This window comes from Gasterosteus aculeatus, chromosome 17 (genome assembly GCF_964276395.1).
Source record: "Gasterosteus aculeatus chromosome 17, fGasAcu3.hap1.1, whole genome shotgun sequence".
NCBI classification, from domain to species: Eukaryota; Metazoa; Chordata; class Actinopteri; order Perciformes; family Gasterosteidae; genus Gasterosteus; species Gasterosteus aculeatus.
In genome coordinates, this window is record NC_135705.1 from 6990812 (window position 1) to 7015867 (window position 25056).

The window sequence follows — 25056 nt, forward strand, 5'->3', positions numbered from 1 at the left end:
CTGATGTCTTGTACCTCTCAGATGTTACTAGATCAGTGGCATTTTCAGCCAACGGGATGATACAGAAACAGCTCTATGGTCAAATTTGTGTGATTGTTTTAAAAGTTCAAAACTTGTAAAGTGACTGTCCTCGCAATTATTTGTACCTTTATCTGACACACACTGCTTGAAACATTTGCATTAAAAAATGCCTAAGCCACTATTCTAAAAATGTACAGTTTAGTTTATTAAAAATAGTAATTTATTTGCCAACAGTTACATGCTGAATGGCGAAAGCTGCGCACTGGTTTTATTCTGCAGCTTTCTGGATTAGCACCTTTATTAATATCCCATGCTTATGTATTCAATACGGTGTCCGTGAGGAGCACCAGGTAAACAGGCTTGTGTTTGCTCCGAGGGGACCAGGCTGGAGGGAATACAGATTTGTGGCGCTGCCGATGTCAATACCAACTGAGCAGCATTAAACCAATCCCAATGGGCTGCTCAGACTAAAGATCACGCTTCTAATTCATGCCAGGGAAAGCAGTTTGCCTTTCAGCTAATTTAAATGAGGCAGGAAGTAAAATATCCCCCTTGGTTTCCTTTTACTTTTTCCTATCACTTTGCTTTGAATTTCTTCATTTTTTAAAGACTGATCGATAAGCACAGCACATAGAGCCTCTGCTATCTCTATATAGTCTTAGGCTGTAAGACTAGAAGAGACAAACGGCTTGAGAGGCTTTAATAGAAAAAAACACCATCTATCCAAGAAGCCACTATTCACTCTTTAAAACAGCGGTCAGGCCAAATATTTTACTTGATGATATCATACTGCAGTCTTGGCCTCAAAATAACTAACTTTTATACACATTAATAATGACTAATTATGTGGAAAGCACGTAATCTCCAAGGACAAAGAAATATGTTCGTTTTTTTCTTATTTGGCAATTCCCCTGTTTTGACCTTCTTATCGTGGCACGTGCACATTGCACAAACACACCTCTTCAGTTCTCTTGAATAGACTCTTCAGTGGGATCCGGTGGCAGTGTGACGAGTGAGGTCGGCCCTCTGAGACTCAACGCAAAACCTTTTTACTGCGTCATCATTCTAGATATTTCCATTTCTCGGAAGTCTTAACCTATTATCTATCTGCCGTTGGCTACTAAAACACGATACGTGAATGGAGAAATCTGATTAAGAGGCATCGTATCTAAAATAGCCGAGTGTTTTTGTGCTGGCAGCTCCTCTGAGTCCGTTGCAATATTCCAGTAAACCTGTTACTATGCACAGAGATCCCTAAGAGGGCCATGAACGAGACCAATCCACCCAACAACCTTGGGTGAAATAGCCCTGGCCGTTGCTCTGGCAACAGCAAATCCTCTAAAACAAATTGTGAAATGGTTGAAAAGACCTCAATTTGATTTTCTTTTACCTCTAAAACACCGTAATTAACTTTTACTTTTGCTGCATTAGTTCAACTAATAAATTAAACAATTAAGACATCAATTTTGCTTTATAAAAGTAGTTTCTACAAGGCGTCGACCCATTTATGTCAGACATGATTATAAACTGTGGCTCTGATTTGCACTTTCGTGGTGAGGTGAACCGCCTGCTGTTGTAGAAATGGGAGAGACTATCATTTAAATACTCGAATAACATTTTCAGACAGTGTCTCCTTGAAGGAGACGAGGAATGATAGGGATTTCAAACCCTGACAACCTCCTTTACACGTAAGGAATAAAAACAAAAAAGCAAAATGCAGATTAGCTCTCAGCTAATAGATCCAAACCGATTATAGACTAAAAATACAAATTAGACAAAATCGTAAATCAACTATAAAACCCCAGCGGAGTGCCTAGAGATTAAACTCCAAAAGAGCACAGAGGGGGTCGATAAAAAAGGTTTGGAACGAAGAATGGAACGAAGAATGGACTGAACGGTGGACGTAACAGTGTCAGCTAAACTGCTGCTGAATTGTAGGGGTTTCTACTGGCAACAGATCACCAAACCAAAACCAATGTGAGAACATATCTATCGCCGTTAAAACTGAGTAAGCTTCCTCTGCTTGTGATGACCAGTTGAAAGACCCAAAGACAAGTTAGTGAATTCTTCATCTGGAGCTTTTCTTTGCATTCGTCACCTCGTTGGAGACATAATGCTAATATTTTCCTTATTATTTGGCCTGTTGATTTGACCGAATTGAGCACAGGTCATAAGAGAATGCATCTTGTGGACAGCAGCAGGGGTACTTATTTATCATGACACACAAATACATATTTAAAAACGACATTAAAAGATATTTGGTTCCCATTCGTCAGCACTTGATGGTTTCCGCGCGAGTTGTCACAGCTCGGCAGCTAAATTAAGACGACTTGCTAATTTTAGCTGTATCCTAATAAACATGAAATGGTTTGTTAATTCATTTAATAATTTTTCGTTTGATTGCTTGGAATTTGAATTGTCAATCCTGAGTTCAGTTAGCATATTTCGGGAAACATTTGTGGAAACACAACTGTGCAACAAGTCTGGACCACTTCAACGTACGACGTAAGAGGAAAAGTACACGAAAATCGGTTCTCTTTAATCTCTCACGTGTTCCACTCATCTGGTTGTACCTTCGTACGCGAGGCCCAGTGTACCCTGAAGCTTATGCCATTGAGTTGCACTCTAATTACACTGAGAGTGCACATAATTTGATAAGCACAGGAGTAGTGGACAGCAACGCGCTGACTGAGCGAGGGCTTTTCCCCTCGAGCCGACCCTGTTTGTACTCCACTGAAAGAAGCACATACCTAATGGCACATGAGTCGGTTCTGTGATTAACTCCCCAAATTCATTCTGAGGCTCGTCGAATTCCCCTCGCAGAATTTAGACAGCGATTCATGACTGCTCGGTGCATCCCGTCCGTCTGTGAGCTGAGAGAGAAGAGTCGGCCGGCATTTGTTTGTCTTCCATCGGGCGAGGGGTCGATGGGAAGCACTGTTGGTTCTGGGAGTCAGCAGCGGGATCCTTGGTGTCTGACAGATGGAGGAACTGGAATGATGAAGGGAAGGCAGAGGAAGATCAGACAGGGGAACCAAAATGGAAAAAGAGAGAAAATGGAGGGAAACTGAGTTTAGCTGAAGGTAATATTCTATTTTCTCCAGGCAACAATGGTAAATACGATAGCAATTAGCCTCATCTAAAAGGGCTGCAGGCTATTTCTCTCCTGGGAACTATGTCCTGGTGTCTGTTGCTCTCCTACCCTGCGGTTTTCTCTCGCTCTTTCGGCCCAAGCCGTATAATGAGAAGCTCCAATCCATCAAAGGATCAGATGGGCTTAAGGCCCGGCTGAGTCCTGCTCACTATCGTGTTGCCCCCACAACATTAGGCGCTAAGCAGGAGACGGTACAATACATTTTCGCTGCCTAAAGCCTATTTATTTACGTACAGCAGGAATTGTCTCAGAGCACATTGGCAGCATAAAATAGTGTATAGATAAACATGCATAATTCATTTACAGTATTTGTAACGAAATCCGTGAGGGGCAAAAGATAATATAATTGTTAAAAGCATTTGTGCTCCTCTGGAAACATTTCGTCTTATTATCTATTACAACATTAGACTCATGAAAAAGCAATGTTTTAATCTCTAAACTTGTCTCTCTAAACATGTTTATTCGTATATCTGTAAATTGGCTTAATATATAAACTCTTCCACCACGGTTTACTTTTCTCTTTTATTAGGATTTGAATGCAAATATGACAAACTTCTTCAAATCTGTGTCATTCAAAGGAACATATGTGACTATCTGCTTTCAGCTGCTCCAGTGAGTTAATTACAAATTCAAAGCCCGGCAGGTTGCCTCACAGTCTGACACCCCCCAAAGCTCACTGACATCAGTGGCATGACATCATGCGCGTTTGGGAGGCGACGTTCTGCAGTGGAACACTGTAAAATTAATCACATTAAGTGTTTTGTGAAAGAGAAAGTGGTTTCAATACTGAGACAGCTCTGACCTTGACTCTGTAGTGTTTTGTCGTCACTTTCTGCAGCAGGGTGCCACGCAGTAAGGGGGGGACTGCAGACCTTACGCACAAATACCGGTACACCTCGCAACACCGAAGGAAAGCCGGTGGTATGAAGAAAACGTATCATGAGGCCGGATCCAGCTGTGACTTTAAATTCAGCCGGACTTGATCCGCTTCCCGGGCTTATAGGGGGTTGTAGCCTGTTGTGCCACGACATCATATGTACTAGCTCTTAAATGGCTCACTTGACCATATGGTGGAAGGGGCGTTGGTGCAGCCCGGTTAACACACACACATTGACACTTCTGTGCGTGAAAGGTCCTCTGACTTAGCACACGCCCTATAGCATTTCTTAAACGCTGAACCGAGATGCCGTGTAGCGCAAAAAAACTCATCCACTATGTTAAAATTTCGTTAAAATAAATTGGTTACCGAAAGATGGGCTTCAGCAGCACACAAACACACATTATGTAATCATAACCGTCTTTTATTTGCTGTTTGTTTCTCTCTCCCTCACACACACACACACACACAACACACATGGTGCATAGCTTGCTCATGACATGCAGAGCTCTAGTAGGTGTAAGTGTCATACTATCAATATGGAGACACAACACACTGCAGAGACCAAGCGGGAGATCGCTTCCGCTCAACTCGTTGTAGAACGAACGGTATACTCACACACACATGCACACACTTTAATGCACACACTCGCGATAGCATGAATACTCACGCGCTCTAAGGAGCCACGTTGTGCAATGGCAGCCATGTTGTGTGAAATGCAGTATATGCAGTGTGAGTATGTTGAGAATAATAAGTGCACTAGTTAATTCATATAAATATTTTTCACACTTCACAACCCAATGTGTCCTCATTGACATTCATTGTCAATCATCGCGTCAGCACGCAAAAATCCCTTTCTTTTAAAGCTGGTTTCTGTAGATTTTGTAGAGTGTGTGTGTGTCCATATGGCGTTTGATTGTGCGGGTGGGTGTGCAGCCCCTGACTGTGTGCATACACTGTACTGTGTGTCAGCCATCTACAGGCTTGCATTTCACACAACCTCAGGGGCAGTCACATGACACGTCACGGCAACCGCTCCTCTGAAATGGCTTAAAGAGCGACGGCAGCAACGCGTCGATATTTAGCTCATCACGTGTGTCTGTGTTTGTGTGTACGTGTGCACGTGCAGAGCACGCTGCCTGAGTCGTGACCAGAAAATACCCCCCTCCCCGAGCTCCTCACAAACACCCACACTGACTATGCTGCCAACAGGGAGCAGCGTTTTTTTATTTTACAGCGCTGCCGCTTGCTTTCGCGCGGAGAGAAATGGCCGAGCAGAAGCTGCAGTGGAGCAGCAGCTCTCTCGGACGCCGCAGGGTTCTTGAAATCAGCGAAACTTCAAACTGGAACACTTAAAGCGGAAGCGCGGTGGAGGCTTGATTGGGCCGTCATTGGCTTCCAGCTTCTCTTTCCTTGACCCGACCTCCTGCCCGATCGAAGACTCGCATCCATCCACTTCATTGACACGGTGCGAGATCTACATGCTGTCCCTCACAGATCACCTCTCTCGTGGCGTCCCAGCTCCACCTGCTTGTGTTTGTCCTTCTCTCATCATCGTACTTGTCTTTGTCCTTCTCTCATCATCGTACTCCTCTTTGTCCTTCTCTCATCATCGTACTCGTCTTTGTCCTTCTCTCATCATCGTACTCGTCTTTGTCCTTCTCAGCTTGGTGCGTCTCCCTGAAATTAAAAGAGAAGAAAGAAGAAGCCCAGATGGGGAAATCATCTTCAAGCTCATTGTTTTGTCACCTGCAGGGTAGTTTTTTTTTTATTTCTCAAAACCTGGATTCATCCTCTAGCGCTCACTTGATTATGAGAATGTTGGATCTCAATCGCACACATTTAGTAATATTGATATGGAAAAAATGTCACATTTCATGTTTTTTTTGTAATTGTGAAAGAATATGCAAGTCTTTTTTTTTGCAGTAGGATTTGTAGCTGCTCGGTAATCTCCATTAATCGTCTCTCATATTATACGTCACCATCACCGACCCGAGCGAGCGAGGGTCAGACAATCCGTCTTTTGGATGTTTAGACCTTCCAGTTTTGTGTTATCAAAGTCTCACACTTCAACAGTTTCACAGCAGAGTATTTATTTCTTGCGAATGTCTTGCAAATGTCTCATTTAAATTAATGAATATTTGTGAAAGTTAGTTGATGAGCCGCCAGCTTGCCATCGACGTGTTGAGAGTTTTGAGGTCATCAGAACGCTCCCAATCTCGGATCTTGCAAATTTAAATATTTGATTAACAAGGTAATTAAATGAGCCAAAGATTTCAGCGGTTGGGGGAAATAAATCTGGATTTATCCCCTTGGAGATTTACACGCTTTTTTTTTTATTATAGTGTTCATTTAGCACAGACTAATGGAATATGCTCTGCATTTTATTACACTACTGGGTGTTCTCCCCCAAGGGGCCGATATGTTCAAGCTGACGGATTAACTAAATAGTAGTAATTTTTAAGTCAACCATCATAAGGAACATCTTTATTTTGTGCACATTTGGTAAATTCGGTTAAACACGAATGTGACCCTACGAATAAAAACTACATTTTAAAATCATCAAGTCGACAGCTGCAAGGAGTTTATTGTAAAACATTCATAATTGTTTGAGAAGATTAAAATTGACACAATAATTTGACTTTATGATGAGATCATTATATGAACATTTAGACTATTTTGCCTATTGACATTATATGTCTTAAATAAAAAGTTATGCATGCTCAAATCAAGTAACTTAAGGTTGAGAAACTGAATACTATAAAGGAACCAATTTACACTTCAGAGACACGTTTTCTTAGAGATGGCTCGAGGCCGACATCCATCAAAACATTACAAAACATTAAAGGAATATTTTAAGAAAAATAACTGCTACTAAATTCTATAAATGTGAGTAGAGGCCCTTTTTTTGGTCTCTAAGAATAATCAGATGTTAGATGTTTCTGGATTAATTTCTTGCTTAAATTGTTGTTATTCAAATACTGACACAAACAAGCATTTTTTTGTTGTCAAATGTGTATTCTAAGCCGTTTATTTGCACTGTTGAAATGAAAGTGTAGCTATTTGGTTTTGGCATGAGGCAGATATGATTCTCTATGTTGTTATGGTGGAGATGATTCCTCTTAAGCAAAAAACAACCCGGGAGAAACAGATGCTGGAACGAGAAAGTGCAATTTATTTGTTGAATCCCGTGGCTTCTAAACCGAACGCAGAACATTCAGCATCGATGTCATCATGCCATGCCGATGCCAGGGGGATAATCACGTTCCGACCTTTGGAGGGGAGGGGAGGGGACTGAAAAAAAACAAAAAAGGCGAAGAAAGGAGGGTGTGATGACGCTTCCCTTCCTGTCTGTGATGTCACATGGCATTAGTCACACGGATGTAGAGGATGATCCAGAGTGAATTGAGCTGTTTTCAATGTTGATGATGTTAATGGTTGTAAACGGAGGACTGAGATGGAGAGATTAAAATAAACAAAGTGAGACGCAGTTGAAAATGATGCTGAGACCACTAAAAATGTCTCAGAGTGACATAAAGCATGAACAAATGGAGAGGAACTGGGTGCTGCTGTGTGTGTGTGTGTGTGTGTGTGTGTGTGTGTGTGTGTGTGTGTGTGTGTGTGTGTGTGTGTGTGTGTGGGAAAATACGTGTGAACGAGACAGGAGACAAAGGGTTTAAGAGACACAGAGAGAGAGAGAGAGAGACAGGTAGGTTAGCGCACTATGGTAACCGGAAAGAAATGAGACACGTGTCCTCATCGTCCCACCGTGCACCGCGGCACATGACTGCCCCGGGGCCGCTGCACTCAGCCATGCAACGGCTCAGAGATCTCACGTATGAACCACACACACACACACAGATGTGAGCACAGTAGGCTTTGAGAGAGACACGAGGATCAAAAGATGAAAGAGAGGGAGAGAGTGGCCAGAGGAAATGGACGTAGAGGTGTGGAGACATGTCGAGTGAAGGGATAGAAGATGTGGGAAGGGGGGGAGGTGAAAGGTGAGAGTGTGAATGTTGCAGCATCCTCGCGTTCAGATACAGTCACTAAAACGGAGGAGCTGGAAAAACATTCCTCCACTGCAAATACTGCTGCTGTGTGAAACAATTATTTTCTTTGTGCACAGTTGAGCTTTGAAGTCATCAATAGAAAATAACACAATTCAATTGAATCCAGTGTCGTTGAGCTATTGCATCAGAAGGTAATAAAATGACACGAAGCCCCACAAATCCATCAGGTCTGCATCGAGTGAGCTGACACTCTTTCAGCCCCACATGTTTTCACCTCAAGGTACATGTACAGGTACTGCATCTAATGGGTTGATTGTATTCCCCTAATCATAACACCTCATTAAAAAAGTATTAGTTAAATCCATCATTGTCTACATCCATGTTTACTAGCTTGGAGCCTCATAGCAGCACCTAATGCTGATATTGAAATTGTGTTGTTTTATTCCTCATAAAATAAACATAGAAGATGTAGAACATTGCTTATTGCCTCTAGTTTACGTTGTGTTTTCTAACGGTTTCTACGGGGGCACATTCTGTGTAACTAAGTACCATCTGTTACCGTGTGCTAAAGCCCCCAAACAATTGGTTTATTGCCTATAAGTCCTGAACTGAAGATGATGGAGCTCTCTTTGTAATAATTCTACAGAAACACATTATTTAGAACAAGAGGCATTAAATATTCTGTTCAGTCAGTGTGATACTCCTTCCCTCCAAACACACAGACACACAGTCGCACAACAGCAATGACGGGTGATTCATAAAATGCAATTAATAATCTGCAGTGAACCATAGGGAATCGGCGGTCCTTGCTATAGCCATGACATGACAAGCCATTAAAAAACACTAAAGGAAGAAAACCACATAAAAGCACTTTGTGCGTTTGGGCATGCACTGTGACTTTGTGCGTTTGGGCATGCACTGTGTGTGCGTTTCTGTTTGTTTTTGATGTTTTCATATGGCAAAAGTTCCCGCGTGATGTGACTCCAGGACACACGTTTGGTTTCAGCATTAACAAACAATCTTGTTTTAAAGAGAAATTGACTTATTTTGTAGTTAGATGAATCTATCCGTCTGCACGCACACAATAAGAGCGAGCTCTCTGCTACTGTATGAAGAGCAGCAGGTTAGCTTGTTGCACCTCCTCACTATCCACCTGTTGAGCTTGTTCGTGTGTGCGTGGGCGTAATGTTTTCAATTATCCCGCAGTGATTAATGTTAACTTGCATTTCAAGTTTAATCTCAATTAACCCCCGAAGCAAGCTACTTCCACCCCCACCGGTCCAACAGACTACACTCATAAACTCATTAGTGTATGTAAGAGAGCTTGTCTAAGCTTTCTTCTCCCTGTCAACACTTCCTCCTGTCATCGTTGTCATCTTTCCTCTCTTTCTCATGATGAACTCAAAATGAAAACGTGAAGGGAAACCGAATAGTTTTTTTGGTTACCTAATCAACAGCTTTGAGGGTGTACAGGTCATACATCTTTGTTAGACATGAATCCAACGTGGATTTCCAAAATCTGCAATCACACAAATGATCTAAGCTGAATTGATAATAGGGTTATTTTTTGGGGGGATTAGTGACATTCAATAATGATAACTGATTCAGATGAAAGAGCACTGCCATCCATGTGCATTATAAAAATGCATTACATGTCTGAACTGGATTGCGAGGTGTTCTCTGCATAAAGGAGCCACGTAAACACATGGATTATATAATCTTTTTATACATTGTTTTTTTCCTATCACTTTAGACAGGATTATCGAGCCATCGTGAGATGGATGAGGTTTCTGTAGCCTCAAGGAATAATCCCCTGGAACATTTTATCCAGGACAGGACAGACTGCTTAGCCATGCAAATTACATTTGGGGGCCAGTTGCCACGTTAGGTAAGCACAGACAATACCTGAGCTCCATCCAGCAAATTTGTATTGTCAAAAAACTGTGCAAGGCGATTACTGTGCAACAAATCACTAAAAGCAGTTGGGGGGTTGTTTTGGTTTTAGGTCGCATTCAGGTTTGTTGTTAAGGACTGCTCTGATGATAATATGGATCTTTTGAATAGCAGGACTAAGAGATTACTTTTCATACGTACCTGTGTGCCATTGTTTGATTAGAACATGGATATAATGACCTATGGTTAAAAGTATGATTATTGTGAGCGGTCCATTGGTGCAAAAGAGCTAAATTTAACATAGTAATAGCAGTAGTATAGCATAAATAACAATTCACTATGTAAAGACGGAATAAGCTCTGCCTTTTAAATGTGTTCAACTTCGACCGTACTGAGAGGAAATGGAAGAATCAAATACAAAATGTTTGGTTCAAACTCGTGTGCCAGTCCTTAGAGCGGTGCTTCCCGTCTCAAGGTCGGGAACCCACAGGTGTCAAAATACTTCTGAGTAGTTCTGTCTGATTGAGTGTCAGAGGTGAAAAGGGGGGAACAGGGAGACAACGCGGGCACTAACTAATAAACATCAAAGTGGGCACTAAGCAGGTTTGTGTTGATTCAAATGAATGAACAATAACTTCCCATCTTGGCCGTTTGCTTCGGTTTGGTGACTTTGCTCAGAATAGCAGCAAACAAACAGTGATTCATCTGGATATGTGATCACGTAGATGCGGTGCTGTGAAATTGTGCTTTCCGTTGCATCGAATGCACCTATTTGAAAGCACATTAAGCAATTTACATAGATTGGTTGAACTGCACACAGTGCAATCAGATGAATTTGTCTCCTCAAGTGTACTTAAAAGCATGTGAGTTACTGCGGTGATTGAGGAGTGGATTGTACAGTGTGAAGTACTCCAGCGACTTCTTCAGAGTTCACCAGACTGTGCTCTCGTGTCCATGATCAGCAAAATGGAAAACAATTGAATGTGTGCCCATTGCCACTAAAATAGAGTCCGATGTGTTCCCCTATCACGCCGAGGCCTGAGCATCCATGAAGGGGACAGTGATAGCCGTCATGTTTGTTATTGAGATTAATTTGATTGCCTCTAGGAGGAAGAACAAGCTGAACATCGCTCACATGTTCCACACATTCTGGCCTTGGAAAGTTGACAAGGGAACCGTATCAGCAAGCATTTGATGTGGTTTTTAGTGCGCGCATATATTTCTGTAACGCTTCAACTGGAGCGATGGCTTCCTCTGTGAATGCATCCCCTGCTATTTGTCTCTTCCATGCCGGCCGTTTCATCCAGCCTGTAACCTGAAACTTTGCGTTGGTGAATCTTCCTCTCACCAAAGTGCTAAAAGCTGGATTAGAAGTCCCTGTTTCCTCTCTCTCTGTCTCTTCCTCCCTCTAAAATATAACATATAACACTGAGCTCCAAGCGTTGTCACGACAAATACAAATAGTAGATGGTGTGGGCGCGCACACAAGGAGCCACACACACAAAGAGGTGCGTTGCACACGTTCTAAACAAAAGAAGAAGAATAACGAAGTGATGATTGTGTCTATTAGATGGTGATGAGTGTGAATTTGGTCTTATAGGTGTACAATGCATTCATTTGTATGTGTTAATATGTATGTGGCATAAAGAGGGGGAGGAAGCTTGTTGCTGTGTAATCTGTGATGACAGCTCTTCATGATGCTGACATTGGAAGTTGTTGGATTTCTACTCTGTAGTTTCTAATGGTTGGTGATTACTCGTTTCTAGTGTATTTGTTTTGAGCGTTTTTCTTCTCTGCCGCCGACTCCCCAGACTTTTCAAAAATGATAATCGTTAAAATGGTCGATTTGGTGTCACCAGTAGTTACCGTAGTAACAGCAAGCACTGTTTATTCTACAGGTTGCAGGCTTCAGAAAAGGAGAGCGGCCATTAAAACTGAAGCCACCTCTTCCATGTATGAAGCTGAATGGTATCTGAAAGATTGTTCAGTTTCATTCATCTGGAATCAGGAAGCCTTTTCTTTAGCAATCATCTTCTCCTGAGATACGACGGCAAACTGTCTCTTTCAGTGCAGAAAGACTCGCCTCAGTGCTCCCGGTAGGGCCTGTTTAATATTATCATCCACCGAGCAATGACATGAAAGCTGAACAGACACAACCGACGTGAACTTGTTGCCTAGTGACGAACTCAAGTGTTGCTTCGATGACACAATTTTATGCCTGATTTCTTCTACACTTCACTCAACCTTGAAATAGTCCTTTCGGCCGTATTTTGGTGCAGATTGAGAAGCGTTTGTGTTTGCTGGGCAGGCTGACGTCAGCTGGACGGACATCTGGATAGAGTGGTTGTGACGTCTCATCTGAGCCAAGCAAGGACAGCGCTGTCCGCAATAATTACTCTTCTGTCTGTCTGGCTGCAGACAGACAATCTGTCTTTACCCGTCATCAAACTAGGAGGAGCCCTCGCCTCCGTGTCTTTTCAACGGGAGATGAATTCGACTCTCACGTCTGGTGTCTGGTCACGTCTGGTCATCGCCGATAAGATCTGTCGACGGTGTTCGGCTCGGACATATGAAACTGTGAGGCTTACACATTTCCTGTAGGAGGACGTTGTCCTCAGACAGGTGTTCAGGAACACAATAGAGACTATTTTTTTTCACTTTTTTGAAGCCCTGTTTGGTGGAGAATCCTCAGATTTAAGCTCCTGTCTCCCGTAAGCGGGGGAAACGGGACACATCGAGCCCCGTTCGGTTCAGGATGAATAAAAACCCTGCTAGTCTACTCAGCTCCGTATCCATCTGAGCCTTTCAGTCACTGAATGAAACATTGAGTGGAGTGGACAGCCCAATCTTTAATGCCGAGAACACTCAATCTCATAAACCCTCTTATAAAGAAATGTTTAGAGACGAGCTCTCTGAAGCTGAGCATATCCTGCTGTGCGTGAACATTTCTGTCAAATCCTCTGTCCTATTGTTTCTCTGCATGATGTTGAGCAGAGAGATCCCCACAGCCCAGGGCACAAGTCACAGTAACTTTGGAATTGACACAAATAACAATCATGTTTACTTGCCCTACATACAAGGCAATTACACATATCTCATTACAGCAGAAATTAAGCCAAAGTGTCGAATGAAGAAGCACAATCAATGTACACTACTGGCAGATAACAAATGAGCTTTGAAAGGCAGAGTCAACCCTGTCATGCACCAGCTACTTTCCGGTCACGCTGGTATCGATCACAAATTCAACAACTCTCATATTCAGATGATTAATCCCTTTGATGATCCCTTCATTTTTCCTCTGTCGTCCCCATGAAGTCGTTATTTTGAGTCAAATAACTCACCACCAACTATTGGATTAATTGACACACACACACACACACACACACATGCATTCATTCATGTTCCCCCCCAGAATGAAGAGAATCCCTTTTTTCATCAATACGTACCTTTTATAACCAAATACATGCCAAACTAACAAAATCCCCATCATGTTGGGTGGGTTGGATAGAATAAAGAAAAAGAAAAAAAAACATCTTAGTCTCTTAGAAATAATGAGGAACTTTATTCATGACATTTTTATGCAGCTTTTAAATCCACCAGAAAGTCAGTGTTACTGACTTAATTAGAAGAAGAGAAGAGGACAGATCCTGGCCTCCTCAGAAAATACAATCGGTATTATCGGTCTGTTTCACCACCTTCACAGATGCTTTTCTGACACAGCCAAGAATTTGCAGTAATGATGTTGGTTTTCTTCTGCCTGGAGAACCTTATTATGAAGCAATCAATATTTGCGTGTAATTGTTTGGCTTTATCCTTCTTGCTAATGAGGGAAGTGAAAACCAAATACCATTGTTTTCAGTGAATGAAAACAACGCTGACTAATTGGCCCTACTCACTGCCCACTGTTGATGAGAGCGGATGACAGAATACTGGGATTGAGGCTCTAAAGCAGATGAAACGCGCATGGATAATACGTCATCTTAAATCTATTTCCCATAAATCATTGCTGTCTAATAAGTGTACATTTTTGCATCAATTATTAATTCCTAATCACCATCCCTACTCTCAGTGGAGTGCTCAGTTTGTCGGTCTCTGTACTTTCATGTTCATTTGCATATTGACGTAAGTATTAACAACTGAGAGCCACAATGCGATGACACTGCTGATCAGTTTTGCCAAACTGATTACATATTCATCACACGCATTGTTTTTTTTTCTCCTGAAATGTCTTTAGTGGAGGTGAAATTAGAGATTGATCTGTGCGAGCTGTCTAGTTTTGCCTGTTTGAAATTCAGTGAAAGTCCTTCGTGCTGCACTGCTGCTACGATGCAGCCTTAATGTGAAAAGAAGTTAGAAAACACAGTTGTAAAATAAACAAGTACAGTATTTTTAGTATGAAGTATATGGAACGCATGTTGCTCATTACTGTAAATGCAGTTGTTGCAGGATTACTAAAGTATAAATACAGCATTTTACCTTCCGATCGCCTATAAAAAGCGGATTTCTAAAAGAATGAACCAGGTGACGGTCAAAGGAACTACATGAGACCCTGGTTGAGGTACTGAGAGGTTGTGAAGGTGGGTGAGAAGAAAGAGAAATCTCCGGCCTTCGCTAAAAACAAAGCCTTCAGCTTACACGGACAAAATAGTCTTCTGACAGCTTTCCAAGAATAAGAGGCACAATAACCACGATGTTATAGTTCCTCACACAAAGCAAACACACTCTTCCCAGTTCGGGCTCGGTAACACGCCTCTGTATATCCGCAGGCCAGAGTCAGTGAAACCTGAAGAAAACAATTGGCTCCGGTTTGGTTATTAGCCTTTTTTCAGCCAAGCAGATGTGCTTCCACATCGACACAAACCCACGCGCACACATACTTCTAAGCATGTGTGTCTACATCAGAGCACAGCATGCCCCGTTGCTCATCGTTTATCACAGCAACGTAATGACCTCACACAAACAATCCCCAGCTCACACACACACACACACACACTCACATCTCTGAGTCTCTTTCATTAAATGATGCAAGAAGAATCGTGCAACCGAAAAATGGGTGTATAATATGGTATTGATAGTAGTGTGGAGTCTAAAAGCGAGATATTTCTGTTGTTAATCATCTGGAGTTCCATTTGATATCCTGTTAGACGTCATTTATTTTTCAAGATGAAGAAAACCCACATTTCTGTCTCAATAAGATTAGTTCTTATGAAGCATTTTTGAGTTGTTTTTACCCGTCACCCTTCCTCCGCAACCCTCAATATGATAAGCGGATACTGATGATGCATAGATGCATATTACTTCTCACACGCAAATGTAAAGATATTTCTCGCTCAGGTGAATTCAGGTGACAAAAGTAGTGGAAGTAGATATGTGATAGTCTAATAATACTCATTCAGAGATGAAAGTAAATGTAGCAGAGTATTACAGGCAAAATCTACCTAAAGCATTAAATGCCTCAAAAGGCGTTCATTTCTAGGTTTGTCCCCAACAAATACACATAAGAGCATTTCAATGTTATAATGCAACAAGTATTTGTACTGCTTTGTAAATCCACTATATTGAGTACATTTTCAATATAGTACTTTTCCTACCCCCAACTCGAGTAGGGATATATTTCGTCAAATGTTGTTGAATAAAGTTATCAATAGCATCAGTGGACAAATACAATCAAATACATTTTGCAACCCAAAAGTTGTTCTTATTGATGACTTATAACTGATCAGAAATGGAAAGTAAAGCCAGTCGTAGCTAATAGTTAATTAAGCTAAAACTGACTTGACGTTTGAGCCCCTTTTCGCCACAATTGACACACACACACACACACTCACACACAGATGCTGTACCTGCATTCCTGCGGAGGCGAGGAGGAGGAGGAAGGCGGATCATGGCAGAAGGTGCCTCAGCCTCCTGTGCTGCAGCTGAATAATTCAAGCGATTCACCTCAGTGTCGAATACGTGTAGAAATCCCTGTGAATTAAAGCTTAGTACGCGGCTCATCTTCAGTCAGTACAGCCAATCAGATAGACGGTTCCTCTTGTTATATATTTCTTACATGTAATGTGCAAAGAGGCACCCTCAAGCAGTCAAAGTCACTGCAGGGGAAATGTTAATGTTGACCTTTAACAGAGTATTTGTGTTCAATGGAGTATTGTTTTACGGTATGGTACAAATTTTCTCCACTTGTGGATGAACCCAGAAATTTGAATGCTAATCATCAACACTGGACAAATATGCAACAGCATAAGATTGATGAATTGAAATGATTACATTTTTGAGATGTGTGTAAAAAATTGCAATAAAACTGGTTGGTGGACGCAGACAACCGAGATGTTGTCATTCTAGTTCATATAGCCTTTAAAAAATCATTCTGGGTTATGTGAAGGCTTTGAACCAATGAGTCATTTTGAGAAAGCCTGCAAGTGCGGCTGAGCTTTATTTCTTCACTTCTTGCGATTGATTCCACCATTGTAGATAAACAACTATGTCAACCTGCTGTTGAGTCAAACATTTCATGTGTACCTTTCATACAGGTCAATACATGTCCTGTGAGAGTGCTACATGTACCACAGGCGAGACAAAAGTGAGAAAACAGTAAAAAAAATATATATATACACTCTTATCATCTTGAACATAAAATGATCAAATTTAATAACAGCAGTAATTGTTAAACAGCATGAAGTGTTGACGTGACCGTATTCTGTATTGAAGTATTCTCAAATTTTTGCAACCCAACCTGTCTTTGCAGATCAATCAATCTCTAGAAATCCATCTAAATGTAGCCAGTTGTTGCGTAATGGTTCATTGTTCAGCACACTTTCCATGAATCTGTCTTGAATTGATCATGATCACCACGGAGGCGATACAATGATGCAATGAGGGGAAAAGAGGGTCTTGACCTCAGCATTGATATAGAAGAGAGTAGAAGCAAGACAAAAAGCATAGAAGTGTGAGTGAGAGATTGACCATGAACGTCTAGGACGTGATGGATACGTCTCATGCCTTAATGTGTGGCAGACTCAGTCTTTATGCCCTGCTTACAGATTAACATTAGTAATTGAGCAAACATGTTGTTGTTGATATTTAACACATTAATATCTGTTAAAACTAAAAGAATCAATACTGTAACATCTACATAATTATGCAGAAATTGTTTTGCGTCAATGACTGCCAGCACCACACTTCAATGATTAGCATTAACTGTTTAATGTAACATCTATTTATTGTGTTGCTCTACAATTGGCAATATGTTTTGTATTTATCTCCTCTCTCTTTGGACATCTCCCTCTCTGTGTGTCTTTCTTCCTGTCAGTACCGTGCATTGATTTAGGAGGCTTTGTTTTGCCGGACCGCAGACGGTCTCTCAGACTCTTGGACTCCACGGATCAATAATGAAAATCGGATCACATCAAATGACCCTGAGTCAGTCAACAAAGCTCTGCGGTTTGATGCTGGTTCTGTTGTCTTTAGCAGCAGCTTTGTTATCAACTCTTCAAACCTGCATTGCTCCTTCAACCAAATCACTAATCGGGCCTTAACATCCAGATGATACAATAAAATGTAGAGATTTAAAGATTCATCGTCCCTATTATCCCATGACAAGTACACGCAAATTAGGAATTTTCATCTTTAGAACTTCAACCATTTAAATAGATTAAAAAAATATTTTGTTTCTGGTGCATTATGTAACATACTTAACATAGTTCTACTATTATAAAACACGTGGGTGTCTTTCTCTGAGGAAAAATCTACTCTTTATTTAAGTAAATGTTCGCGCTGCGGTGGAAATTCGTGGATTAACCCCTTGTGAGAAGCGCTTAATAATGTTTTTTTGCCATAATTTAAGTTCAGAAATCAGATTATTGACTTGCATTTCTCTTGAAGTTCTCAAATCTTATCTAAGACGTAGCGGGTGCTAGAATTTGAAATCAGGAAACGGTAACGGTGAATCAAAGATGATGTAATGCTCATAACGTCATAAAGGGAGGCATCCTTTGACACAATAGGCTGCACTAAAACCCTTGGACTTCATGTTATAGATTATGTGATTAGGTCATTGTAAATAAGCCATATTGTTATACTAAGAATGGTCCTTAATAGGTGATTCCTTTTACTGTGACAGTTTTTATGGTAATATAATGTCTGTGTTTACAGTGTGTTCTGCTCTTCCCAACAGGCCAATTAAAGGAGTAATGAGGCCGTAAGCATAAATGCATTTTGCACATGTTTGCCTTTGACTTGAATATTAAGGTTGTCTCTTTTGTTGTTGTTACTTACGAGCCTGCCCGTCCCATAAAAGACGTCTCTCAGGAGCTCTGTTGCTGAGAGTCCTGTTTGCACTTGGTGTGTTTGGCTATGCTGGAGCTGCATTCTGCCGCTTAATGGAATTTAATAAGGGAGGCTGCATCAGCAGCAGCCCCACGATAATTCTCCATTACTGTGCTTGCTCGACATCCAATGTCTTTGTGTGCCGTTCTGCGTTGTGCACTACAGACATTGAACATAAGCTGAATGGTGAGCCCCTTTTGACCCATTCAGAGGCAATGAGATCACTTTTATATATTCCCCTAAAAAACTGAAACGTAACCCTTCCAGTGGGACAGAATAAATTAAATATACCCGTTATTTTAAGGCCACGCAATTTGCTGCCATGGCTATTGATGGTGGAAGTTGCGGCATCATACCCTCAGAGAGTTTCTCTCAGATGGTCCGGTCCTAATGAACCACACACGAGCCAGATGCCTCGTGCTGCGCTGCACACGGTCCTGTGTGCTGATATGGAAAGAATATCTTATATTGACGAGGGAGATATGGATCATGAGGGCTCGTGGAATGCGATTACTGTCGTATTAATGGACGTTTACTGGTGCACAGAGTGGCATGCTGTTTGCAGGGGATTACAACGGCAGATTCTCGCAGGGTTCAGAGATCTGTTGATAAAGACATTGTGTTTTACGAGGTGCTCCTCAAAAAAAACATAACGACAGTTATAAAAGTTATCTCCGTTTTCATTGTCAGCCAGGACTTCAAAAACATAGGGCCTCTTTCCTGTGCGTGCTCTTGCTTATTGCTTTATCCAGCTTCAGTGTATTGGGATGATGACGGACAGCATTGCGAACCATCTGCGTTGTCGCGTAAAATGCGTGAGGGAGAGTTTTTGTGTGTTTGCTGGCAGCTCGTGCCTCTCTGCTTGAGTCATTTCTCCCCGTCTTTGTCTGTCTGCTCTCCATCTGCCTGCTCGTGTGTATGTGTGCGTGTCTGCTTGTAATCCATTTCAACATCGCCCTCCGTAAACTGGAAGCCAAGATGCTAATGAATCAACATCGGACAACGCCGTCACTGGATACATTCATCATTCAAATGTCAAGACGACGTTTAATATCGCAGAGGAGGTCTAATCTGAATTTAATGCTGACATCTGTTGAGGTCACGTGGATTGCAGCTCTGGTACGGCCACACAGATCGGCAGCATTTAAAATGTCTTATTGGAGTGAACATTTTGCCATCGCTGAGAAAGTTTGTCCATTATTAATTAATTCAATGTGCTTAAGGAGGCGTCCATTTTCTCCATCTCATTTGTTCCACAGGGAGTGGTGTGTCCAGTAGAGAGCAGCATAGAGTGTGTGATGCCTCAAACTAAAGGCCTTCTCTTCTCTTTCAGGGCTAAAGTGTTTCGGGGAAAGAAGGTCCTTGGAGACTTTGACATCAAAGTGGAGCAGGTATCGTATTGACTTTAAAGAACTCCGATGCTGCAGAATCATTTGTTAAAGGTCGAGGCGGAGCTGAACCGAGATGAAAGTGAACAGACACGATATTCCCGCTTGATATGGAAATGCAATTCAAAATGACGAGATTTCAAATATCACTGTAGAGTAGTGAAGAGCATGGCACCTTGCTTTCACTTTGACATCTCAACAACTATTGGAGGGATACCCATTAAATAGAGAACATATATTCATGGTCTCTGATCTTTAAGTTATTGAGTGAAATACCTCCCCATGTGCGAGATCAGAAAGAGTCAGAAAGAGTTTTTTTTGGAACTCCAGCATGAGATTTCTTGTTTTGATTGAAGTATCTTGAATCTCTGAATTATCCTGATATTTGCTACAGATGTTATTGGCCTCTATAAGGCTAAATCTAACTACCCCTCACATTTTCTTCCAGCATCATGTCAACATCATTCCTTTGTTTAATGGACAAATACCAGCATCGTACACGGTATATTTGTATAGCTGAAGCTAAAGACGTGTGTGTGCCGCGGTGAACGATAAAGTCAAGCTTCCTCAATTTAAAGAAATGATCGATGTTCCCATCTGACTCACGTGTACTTTGCTGGGTAATAATGGCAAACTGCACCTGGTCGTATTACCTTCTTAACATCAACATGCTAGCATTGTGCCATAGTAACTGACAAGTCACTTCAAAACATTTTGTGGCGAAAAAATACTACTTATACAAAAAGTATAATTACTCTTTTTAAAAGCACCAGTTCTGGTGTGAAATGATGCCAGTTGCTGTGGTTGTAACTGTATGGCCTTAAGGTATTATACATGTCATATTAACAGTGTGGTTTCATATTGGTCAATCCACCCTTAAGCTATTTTGATTTTGCAATACTTGGTTATGCAACTGAAAATGAATACACACCAGTTTCCCACATAATAGATGTTGACAGTGAAGAAACAACCTCCAGCCTGACAGAAACAAAAATACACACAAGTGGAGACAGAAGTCGACAGCTATGAGTCACAGAGAAACCCTCGTTGTGTTTGCAACCACGCTAGAAATAAGCACACATGCATAATTCTGCTAGAATAACAGTAAGATTGAAAAGATCTATATATTTCAATACGTATGAAAATAACTATTGACAATGGATGTTTTTCATCAGATGTTTTTCTTCTTGTATATCACATTCTACAGCTATTTATTTAATGCACCGGGAACCATTCACCGCATGTATGCATATGCAACGTTTAGCATTTCATGGTTCATGTGTATTTCATCACACAAGACTAAAAATATACAGCTAATGAAACATGTCCTCTTTCTATCCTTGTAGGCCGAGTTCTCAGAGGTCAACCTCATCTCGCATTCGAATGGCACCTGTAACGTGGACATGCAGGTCATCAGGAGCGGGATCAAAGTCACCAGGTCAGCACCGCCCAAAGATACACACTCACGTCTTCTGATTCCATTCCGAGACAAACGAGCCGCGTTCGTTTTGTCAAGTCCTTAAACCCTAATTCAAAACCTATATTTAACCCCAGTAGTTATCTTCACTTTGGGGAATGAGATTAACCCCAAAAATACAATCAGAAAATACAAACCTAGGGCTAAATCCACAAATTTCCACCACACATAACTTTTATTTTTCTTATGATCTTCAATAAAAAAGTTAATTATAGTAAAAAACCTGACCACAACCATTAGTCTGACTTTATATTCAAAAGTAACCCTTAAAATAATGTTGTATCATATCCACGCATCATTCAATCAGTGTATTATTGCCTTCAATGCGGATGAAGGGCACACTAACCGCTCTGGTAGTTTTCCTTTTTATATCTTCTGGTTTATTTAACCTTGGGCACAGAGACCAGAGTGAAGCCGATTCAGATACTGATACTGATTAGTCGCCTATCAGCGCCGTCTCTTTACAAACACGTGAGCGTACCGTAACCCGGACGATCACACAAACCCACCGGCTCACCACAAACCACAGTGACACAGACACCAGTGTCCCCGCCGAAGACTGCCGGGGATTACGCAAGACTATAAGACTATATAACTGCCTCCTCTCACCGACCAACAAAACCAACAGGAAATGAAGACAGCAGCCTGAGTGTGATCATGAGCCCCGGCGCTCCGTGTTCATGCTTTGTGAACGGCTGGTGTGCACACGCTCACACACCAGCAGGGACCATTGCCTGGGATAGTGCGGATTCAGGGAACAGTGGCAGGTTCTCAGAGGCATTATTCTTTGACCACATCTCTCCTTGTGGAGCTCAAAGAGTTGCATGGTGAACTCTGTCTGGCGGAAAACACGGACTGTCCGTTGAGAAAATGTATGTGTTTCCAACGTAATTGTCCGTCTGTCTTGTTGCCTGCCCAGTTCTTTACAGGTCAAAGCAGTGATTTTGCAAACTGCTCTGTGTGTTGCTAAGTAACCCTCATCCTAAAGAAGATGTAAAGTTATCTGGATTTGAAAAATGTCACAAATGCAATCTTCGGCTTTATTGTTCTCTTATTTTCTTTTTTTATGGCTTTAAATCTTTTCGATTTGATCATTTGGACTGAGTGAAATTGATCTATTAATTAATAAGAAAAACATTAAAACCATATGTCACCCTGGAATTTATGGTAAATATTGACATCTAAAATACCAAAAAGTATTGTAAAAGTTGCAGTTAACATTACGATATTAATGGCACGGAGGAGTTTATGTTAGCTTCAAAATGTATCATGATCATCCTCTACAATGCTACAATATATTAATTTAACAAATACCTGCAAATCAATTTGACCTCCTCAATTGTAGTTGTATGTTCAGTGCTAATTAGCTACTATCTGTATTCTAGCTAGTATTAGCATTTAGCTGATGACCATGTTGATCTTTACGGACTTAATGTCAGCAATTAAGTGATTACAATCAGTAGCCGTGTGTCGTCTTTAGCTTTTTGGAGGGTCGTATTAGTATTCTCGGGGCAGGAAGAGCCGCTGGTGGTCACACTGTGTCGGGGGTTTTCGCACTTGTCTCTACATCTCTTTTACTCTGCCCCCCCTCCTCACATTCCCTCACATTCCCTCTCTCTCGCACACACATTCTGAGACAAAAGGAAAAACAACAGGAGTCATGCCCTATCATCATCAACCTTCCCCCAAGCTGGACTGTACGGAATATTGTTTCTGCCCTTAATCTGCTGGACGCTGATTGTTTCTGTGAGCTCGAGAGCTGTTGGTTTCGTTGTTTTGCTAGAGAGACGGATATAGTTTGAAGGAGAAACACTTTTTTATATTTGTATATAAAAACCTCAAACTCGGAGCCCATTATCGCAGTTGTTTTCTTTTCCCTTGGGTGGAATGATCCTTCCTTTTCTCCCGAGTTTACAGTGCCAGACTCTCTCTGCACCGCAGTGCTCGACACACTTAACTCCACCTTTGGCCTGCAGACAGACACACACGTCACCAGCGGCTTTGCTTCACCAGGAGGGCAAAATGTGTGGGAGGTTCACACAGCTTCCTCCTCGGCCCGTTCAGACTCCAGCTAGGGACGGGCAGAACCACAACATGCCATTTCAATCTCAGACCGTAGCCAGAATCATCTTAGATAAAGATGCTTTTTGTTATTTGTTGTTTTTTGTTAACAGCACACACGGCAGCAGGAAAGCAAAACCTGATAACAGCATCAATCCTATTGATGCTAGTGTCAATACTCAAAATAAGACATGGTATTGGTGTTTTCGGTATCGATCCACTTTCTCCTCCCTCAAAGTACGCACACTTTTACCAACCGTAATACGCTTCTGACTACGATTGATTTGACATTTTGTGAATGTTGGAACAAATTAGTGCAGCGACCTTTGGTCTCTGATTAAAAAGACTTTGCTTTTGCTCCACCAATGTGCCCCAATACAGCTCTTATGTGTGTTTTCGTCCATGTAATTGTCAAGGCTTGTGGAAAGACTGAACAACTGGAAACTTCTTCTCACAAATCCTTTAAAGAGGCTGTGGGGAAGTTTTCAGCGGTTACATAACAGTCTCAGTTTAAAAGTGATGCCCCTGTATGAACCGCACTGGTAAACAGACCATCAGCGAGAAGATAAGCTCTATTCTTGTCATGGTTACACTCTTTCATATACAACGCTTGTGTGTGTTTACCACAGAGTTGTTTTGAGTTAATTAGCCTCTAGCAGGCATCTGCTAAATGTCCTACAAGGTAAATGAATTATTGACATGAAAGGCCATCAATCATTTTGCTCAAGATTCAGTTTAATTTGATTTGCGAAGGTACCTTCTCTCCAAATTTGTAATGCAGAGGTAAATTCACTTAAAAGATCTCCTACATTCTCCTGAAGAAAAATATTTTTTAAACAAAACTAGAATGAAACATGGACAGTTCAGAAAAACACAGTTAGTCGCCTTAACTACATTTATGTGATCAATGATACTGTAACGTTTCGTGTAAATATCCGCGTCAGGAACATTGCATTTCTCTGCTGATCAAGTAATGAGTGTCTCTGCTGCTCTCACACCAGGTCTTTCAGGCCGGACTTCGTCTTGGTGCGCCAGCACGCCTTCAGTATGGCCCAGAACGAGGATTTCAGGAACCTGATCATCGGTCTGCAGTACGCAGGCGTCCCCTCGGTCAACTCTCTGGACTCCATCTACAATCTCTGCGACAAGCCTTGGGCTGTAAGCATTTCAGCAGAACAACCTACAAAGTCTTTCATTAACTATTGTTCACCTGAGGAAACCCCGATGGGGAAGGATGTTTTTAAAGCAGCTGACAGCTGTAAATTGTAATCAAGATCATTTTGAGGATTTATTTTTGGTACGTTTTTGCGCTGCTAAACTCAGATTAGTATTGCTCCATAAATATTGCCACTTTTTTACGCTATTACTGTTGCAATGCAATGCACTTAATCATCAACCTGTGTTAACATTGCAGCCTTCTCTTTTTTTTCCTCTTTCTCCATGGTCCTCCGCTCCAACAGTTTTCCCAGCTGATCAATAATCAGAAGCGGTTAGGATCAGATAAGATCCCTCTCATTGATCAGACTTTCTACCCCAACTACAGAGACATGGTAAGATTAACACTTTGTATTTCGTCTGTAAATTCACCACTCTGAAACCTCAGCTTCTCAACAACTGACCAAATGTCTCCATCAATGGCAAATTATACAGCATATTTTGTATTTTGAGTAGTTTAAGGTTTTTTTTCAGGCAGGGAGACGTTCTCTAAAAAGAGGAGATTGCAGGACATGTAGAATTCAGGATGTCGCTAATAAAATAAAATCAGCATTCTGCTATGAAATACTTTCTAAAATGCAATGTGTCATACTTGCACTTTAAAACTGAATTAATTAAAATATTTACCGCAA

At 41.4% G+C, this 25056-nt stretch overlaps 1 protein-coding gene across 1 annotated transcript in view; it reads left to right on the forward strand.

Moving 5' to 3' along the window:
- Positions 1–25056, forward strand: part of LOC120834710 (synapsin-2) — a 47035-nt gene that overhangs the window by 4048 nt on the left and 17931 nt on the right. Inside the window, exons 2-5 of the mRNA XM_040202904.2 lie at positions 19617–19674; positions 21018–21109; positions 24211–24367; positions 24670–24759. Of these exons, the coding sequence (XP_040058838.2) occupies positions 19617–19674; positions 21018–21109; positions 24211–24367; positions 24670–24759 (397 nt within the window). The remainder of the gene's footprint in view (positions 1–19616; positions 19675–21017; positions 21110–24210; positions 24368–24669; positions 24760–25056) is intronic.